The sequence below is a fragment of the Chrysemys picta genome, chromosome 22, assembly GCF_011386835.1.
Source record: "Chrysemys picta bellii isolate R12L10 chromosome 22, ASM1138683v2, whole genome shotgun sequence".
Taxonomy (NCBI): domain Eukaryota; kingdom Metazoa; phylum Chordata; order Testudines; family Emydidae; genus Chrysemys; species Chrysemys picta.
In genome coordinates this window covers 21,888,842-21,895,862 of record NC_088812.1, presented here as the reverse complement: position 1 = coordinate 21,895,862, position 7,021 = coordinate 21,888,842, and the positions used below count along the sequence as shown (strand labels likewise).

The following is a 7,021-nucleotide window of genomic DNA, read 5'->3' as shown; positions in this document are numbered from 1 at the left end:
AGGTGTTGTTTTCTCGCAGGGACAGTAATTAACCAATGGAGCGACTCCCCAAGGGGCTGGTGGGGAGGTTTGGACGCTATCGTTGTATAGAGATAAGCCCGACTGGTGTGAAGGGCTTCAGAATATGCTTGCTTGGAAACTAACCCCAATAAACATCACATTGTCTGTGCTTCGGACTTCTGATCTTTTTCTGCTTGCTGTCTGCGAGACAAGAACCAGGGAAGTGGGAGGGTGAAGGGAAAGCCTCTAAGGCCTGGTCTACACTACGACTTTAATTCGGATTTATCAGCTTTAATTCGAATTAACCCTGTAACCGTCCACACAACGACGCTATTTAATTCGATGTAAAGGGCCCTTTAAATCGATTTCTGTACTCCACCCCAACGAGCGGAGTAGTGCCAAAATCGATTTTAGCAGTTCGAATTAGGGTTAGTGTGGCCGCAATTCGATGGTATTGGCCTCCGGGAGCTATCCCACAGTGCATCATTGTGACCGCTCTGGACAGCAATCTAAACTCGGATGCACTGGCCAGGTAGACAGGAAAAGCCCCGCGAACATTTGAACTTCATTTCCTGTTTGCCCAGCGTGGAGAGCACAGGTGACCACAGATAGCTCATCAGCACAGGTAACCATGCAGGCTGATAATCGAAAAAGAGCACCAGCATGGACCGTGAGGGAGGTACTGGATCTGATCGCTGTATGGGGAGAGGATTCAGTGCTTGCAGAACTTCGTTCTAAAAGACGAAATGCAAAAACTTTTGAAAAAATCTCCAAGGGCATGATGGAGAGAGGCCACAATAGGGACTCTGAGCAGTGCCGCGTGAAAGTCAAGGAGTTCAGACAAGCCTATCAGAAAACAAAGGAGGCAAACGGTCGCTCCGGGTCAGAGCCGCGGACATGCCGCTACTACGCCGAGCTGCATGCAATTCTAGGGGGGGCTGCCACCACTACCCCACCTTTGTTCGTGGATTCTGGGTCGGGGATAGTCTCGACGCCTGAGGATTCTGCCGATGGGGTAGAGGAGGAGGAGGAGGAGGAGGAGGAGCTTGCAGAGAGCACACAGCACTCCCTTCTCCCCAACAGCCAGGATCTTTTTCTCACCCTGACTGAAGTACCCTCCCAAGCCTCCCAAGCCAGTACCCAAGACTCTGACCCCATGGAAGGGACCTCAGGTGAGTTTACCTTTTAAAATATAAAACTTGTTTTAAAAGCAAACGGTTTTTAATGATTACTTTGCCTGACTTTGCATTCGCGGTCAGTTCAGCTACTGGAAAAGTCTGTAGCTACTGGAAAAGTCTGTTAACGTGTCTGGGGATGGAGCGGAAATCCTCCAGGGACATCTCAATGAAGCTCTCCTGGAGGTACTCCGAAAGCCTTGCCAGAAGGTTTCTGGGCAGTGCATCTTTATTCCCTCCTCCATGGTAGGACACTTGACCACGCCATGCTTGCAGCAAGTAATCTGGTATCATTGCCTGACAAAGCCTGGCAGCGTATGGTCCCGGTGTTTGCTGGCATTCAAGCAACATCCGTTCTTTATCTTGTTGTGTAATCCTCAGGAGAGTGATATCACTCCTGGTAACCTGGTTGAAATACGGGAACTTAATTAAGGGGACAGAGGTGGCCGTTCCTACTGGGCTGTTTGCCTGTGGCGGAAAATAAATCCTTCCCTGCAGTTAGCCAAGCGCAGATGGGAAATTGGCCCTGAGTTTTTCGCGTTTGGCTAGCAGGGATCTTCCCTGTTACCAGCCACGCGGTGGGGGGAGGGTACCGTGATCATCCCAGAGAATTCATGGCGAGGGGGGGGGCGGCGGCGGGGGGGGGTAGTTTGGTGCCTGCAGGGATCTTCCCTGATACCAGCCACGCGGTGGGGGGGGAGGGGTACAGCGATCATCCCAGAGAATTCATGGCGAGAGGGGGGGGGGTTAGTTTGTTTTCTGGTGCTGCTGAATGTTAACAGAAAAACCGCAGCACTCTACTTGCCTGAAGGGGCCCAGACAAGCCCCACCACACTGCCCCCCCCCCCAACTGGCTGAGATTGGCCAGGCTTCTGCAGCACTCTACAAGCTATGCTTGGTATGTGGGAAAGGATGGCGCAGAACCTTACCATGGCCGCATGCAAGCCGAATTCTGTTGCCCAGACCTGTGATCTCTAGCAGCAAAGCCACAGGCACTCAGCATTAAGAGGCAAAATGCGACCTTGCACAGAAATCACATGTGCTATGTAATGTGAACAGTGTTGGTCACCGTGAAAGAGTATAAGCATTGTTCTGCAAAATGTAGCTTTTAAAACAATTCTCTCTTTTTTCCCCTCCCTACAGCAGCTGCAAATTCCTCAAGCCTCCCTCCTCCATCCCGAAGGTTATCACAGATAAGGCGTCGTAAGAAGAAGACGCGAGACGAGATGTTTTCTGAAATTATGCAATCCAGCAGGAGTGACAGAGCTCATCTGAATGAGTGGAAGGAAACAGTTTCAAAGTATAGGAAAGAAGTCAGTGAACGTGAGGACAGGAGGGACCAACGTGAGGAGAGGAGGGACCAACGTGAGGAGAGGAGAGACGATCGAGATGAGAGATGGCGGCAGGAAGACCAGAGGATGAAGGATGCAATGCTGGGGCTGCTCCAGCGTCTGGTGGAGGTTCAGGAACGGCTGCTGGAAAACAGACTGCCGCTTCAGCCCCTGTTCCACCCTCCCCCCTCCCCATGTTCCGTATCCTCCTCACCCAGACGTGTAAGAACGCGGGGGGGGGAGGCTCCATACACCTTCCCATTCCACCCCAGTAGACAGCCCAAGCAAAAGGCTGTCATTTTTTTAACCTTTTCTTTGTGGCTTTTTCCTTCCCAGCAATCCTCCTCCCAAATACCACCCGGGTTCCCTCCCTCTTTTTCTAATCTATTAATAAAGAATAAATGATTTTTAAATGATAGTGACTTTATTTGGTTTGAAAGAAAGCTGGGGGAAGGGGCAGGGTGGGTTCCTTACAGAAAATCAGTCAGTAAAGGGGGAGGGTTTTCATGAAGGAGAAACAAACAGATATTTCACACGGTAGCCTGGCCAGCCATGAAACTGGTTTTCAAAGCTTCTCTGATGCACACCGCTTCCTGGTGTGATCTTCTAATCGCCCTGGTGTCTGGCTGCGCGTAATCAGCAGCCAGGCGATTTGCCTCAGCCTCCCACCCCGCCATAAAGGTCTCCCCCTTACTTTCACAGAGATTGTGGAGCACACAGCAAGCAGAAATAACAATGGGGAGATTTCTTTGGCTGAGGTCAGAGCGAGTCAATAATGAACGCCAGCGACCTTTTAAACGGCCAAATGCACATTCTGCCACCATTCTGCACTTGCTTAGCCTGTAGTTAAACAGCTCCTGACTCCTGTCCAGGCTGCCTGTGTATGGCTTCATAAGCCATGGCAATAAGGGGTAGGCTGGGTCCCCAAGAATAACTATTGGCATTTCAACATCCCCAACGGTTATTTTCTGGTCCGGAAAGTAAGTCCCTTGCTGCAGCCCTTTAAACAGAGTAGTGTTCCTGAAGACGCGAGCGTCATGAACCCTTCCCGCCCAGCCCGCGCTGATGTTGGTGAAACGTCCCTTGTGATCCACAAGTGCTTGCAGCACAATTGAAAAGTACCCCTTGCGGTTTATGTACTCGGTGGCTTGGTGCTCCGGTGCCAAGATAGGGATATGGGTTCCGTCTATTGCCCCACCACAGTTAGGGAATCCCATTGCAGCAAAACCATCCACCATAGCCTGCACATTTCCCAGAGTCACTAACTTTCGTAGCAGCACCTGAGTGATTGCTTTGGCTACTTGCATCACAGCAGCCCCCACAGTAGATTTGCCTACTCCAAATTGATTCCCGACTGACCGGTAGCTGTCTGGCGTTGCAAGCTTCCACAGGGCTATCGCCACGCGCTTCTCAACTGTGAGGGCTGCTCTCATCTTGGTATTCTGGCGTTTCAGGGCAGGGGACAGCAAGTCACAAAGTTCCATGAAAGTGCCCTTACGCATGCGAAAGTTCCGCAGCCACTGGGAATCGTCCCAGACCTGCAACACTATGCGGTCCCACCAGTCTGTGCTTGTTTCCCTTGCCCAGAATCGGCGTTCCATGGATAGAATCTGCCCCATTAACAACATGATCTCCAAAGCACCGGGGCCTGTGGTTTCACTGAATTCTGTGTCCGTGTCCGTGTCCATGTCCTCATCATGCTTGTCGCTGCGCTGCCGCCGCCGCTGCCTCCTCTCCTCGTTTTTCTGGTCCTGGCTGAGCATAAACTCCACGAGAACGCGCGAGGTGTTTACAATGTTCATGAGTGCTGTCTTGACCTCAGCGGGCTCCATGCTTGCCGTGGTATGGAGTCTGCAGTGTTCACCCACCCAGGAAAAAAGGCGCGAAAATGGTTGTCTGCCGTCCGTTGCTTTCATGCAGGGAGGGAGGGAGGGAGGGAGGAAGTGAGGCTGTACCCAGAACCACCTGCGACGATGTTTTTTGTCCCATCAGGCACTGGGATCTTAACCCACAATCCCAATGGGCGCGGGAGACTGCGGGAACTATGGGATAGCTATGGAATTGCTACCCACAGTGCAACGGTGCAGAAATCGACGCTAGCCCCGGTACTTGGACACACACCACCGAATTACTGTGCTAGTGTGGCCGCACTCATTTCGACTTTATACAACCTGTTTCTCAAATCCGAATTATCTAAATTCGGATTAATCCCGTAGTGTAGACATACCCAAACAGACTCTAGGAAGCCACCAGCAGCAATTGCATGAAAACGACCATGTGAGTTCTGCATTTTCCATCCCCGGGGAGAGGTTGGGGGGGTTCAGCCCCACGGCATAGGCACCGACTCTGTGGGTGCTCCACGGGCTGCAGGGATCACTCAACAGCTGCTGGAAGTGCTCAGCTTGCTGCAGGATCCGGCCCTAAGTGAGAAGATGACAAATTTTCCTTCATTTTCGCTCCCCATTATCTCCTCATTACTGTGATTTTCTCCCTGCCATCTCAGTGTAATTGGCTCTGCGGCTCAGGACAGGGAGGAGGCAGAGTCTCAAGCATTTCCTAGTATAGGCGAGTCCCTGGGGGGCTTGTCTTAGCTGGAATGATGCAGCCTCTTGGGGAGCAGGGGACGGTTGGTGTGGAACGAGTTTGCTGGGTCTCATGGCTATTCCACACAGAAAGACCCACAACCACAAACAGCATGAGTGTCCCTTTCACAGGACTGAATGGGCCCCGGAACCAGAGCTCCCTTCCCCCATGGCAGAGTTACTCTGAGGTCTTGACTACACACGGAAGTTGCCCTGCTGTAGCCGCTTTGAGAATGGATTTAGTTTAGCCCCGTGTGTTCACGCGTCCATCGCTTTATACTTCACGTGGTAATTTACCCGTTACTGTGTGCAGAGCTCCACCTCAACCATGAATAGAGTTGCAGCACCTACCTTTTGAACTGAGGATCCGTATCACCCTTGCCTGCAAAAAGAGGGATCCTATGTTATTCGTAGGGACAGGACGCAGAAAGTCCTGGATTACCCACTACAGTCTAAAACAGGTAGAAATGTCTGTACAGGGAGTCTCAGTTGCTAGTGTCAGTGGTAACTGCAGTCAGTGTATGGTGGCACTCCTCACTGGGTGGGACAATTGGTGGAGGTCACGAACTGGCTTAGACAGTTAAGAAGAGCTAGAAGGAGCACTGCAGGGGACGTACTGGGAATTGGGGGCGTAGGAGGTCTAAATGCAATTGATCTGGAGGTGCTGCAGAATAAAGTAGGTTGTAATAGGAGGGGCACTGGAATATTTGCATATCCTGTTAATCTCTTCACTGCAAGCATTAGGCCTATTGTGGTGCTTGGAGGCTAATCTGGCTGAAGTTGTGCTTAATATCTCCTCGCAGGATCATCAAGTGCTTGTGCAAGCTCTAGAGATACAGGAACAAGCCACCTGCTTGGCTATTACCGGTGCGCAAGCCCAGACCTGGATACAGACAACAGCAGAAGGAATCATTCGAGAGGAATATGCTGGAAATTTGGAAAATCACCAGCTGAGATTCGGGAAGTAGTGTGGGATAATGCCTCCCAAGAGGAAAGAGATCGACAAGCTTGGCGGACTCTTCATGACATTATATATTTCCATCAGAACAAAACGATTGTCGTGTACATGGTTAAGTTAGCAAGGGTGAAATATATAAAATCTCCCATTGTATCTCTGGGACTATGGAAAAATAACGTGTTAATGATGCCTGGAGATCACCGCTATGGGTGAGTCTGGCGAAAAGGACCTCAGACGTCTACACTTTATAGCCTGAAGCTTGTGCAGAAGAGAGAGGACTGGGGTAGATTTCTGACAAGCGAGATGAGGTCACATCCTCCAGAGGTCACTTTGAGCTGAGACAGAATTCCTCTAACACGTCTATTGTGTATATGGAACATGGTAGTTTTTGTTTTAGGACAAAATGTGATTTTGTTGTAAACGGACATAATCTGAATGTTAGTGACAGTAACTATTGTAACATAATGTAAATAATTTAGCTTCATGTGATAACGTTAACACTCCCATATGGACACAACAAGATTTAAACGTTAATCATCAAATTTATAACTATTTAATAACAAGGGTTCAATATCCAGGGGTCCCTCTTAACAATACAACACAGAACCGGCTCTGGGTGCGTATAAGAGGCAACACTTCCCCACTCGAAAGCACAGAGTCTATACAGCCGAGGAAACTTTTAATAAAAAGGAGAAAGGAACCTGGCATTAATTTGGGAAAACACCATAACCCTGATTCGAACACACCTGACCTGGGGCGTGCTCAGGGATTTACATGTGGCTACTTTTGGGGGGCACTTTAAACACTGGCCCCCCGCCCAATGCCCCTGGGCCCAGCTGCCTCCTCCACCCCCCTGCTCCCATTTCCTCCCTGAGCTCCCCAGCCATCCCCCCAGTGCCTTGCTGCCTCCTCCTCCCCTCATTGTCCCGTGCTCCAAACACTTACTGGAGGCTGCGGGCGAGGTAGGGATGGGGC

At 50.6% G+C, this 7,021-nt stretch overlaps 1 protein-coding gene across 1 annotated transcript; it reads left to right on the top strand.

Moving 5' to 3' along the window:
* Positions 1-240: 240 nt before the first annotated feature.
* On the top strand, positions 241-2,919 carry LOC135977076 (SRRM2 protein homolog rsr-2-like). The gene is made up of 2 exons (XM_065576054.1): positions 241-1,172; positions 2,319-2,919. Exons 1-2 carry the CDS (start codon positions 632-634, stop codon positions 2,909-2,911), a joined length of 1,134 nt encoding a protein of 377 aa, XP_065432126.1. The 5' UTR covers positions 241-631; the 3' UTR covers positions 2,912-2,919.
* Positions 2,920-7,021: the final 4,102 nt, after the last annotated feature.

Coding starts and splice junctions, on each gene's coding strand:
- LOC135977076 (XM_065576054.1), top strand. CDS start 632: ATGCAGGCTGATAATCGAAAAAGAGCACCAGCATGGACCGTGAGGGAG. Junction 1,173..2,318: donor CCCCATGGAAGGGACCTCAG/GTGAGTTTACCT, acceptor CCCTCCCTACAG/CAGCTGCAAATTCCTCAAGC.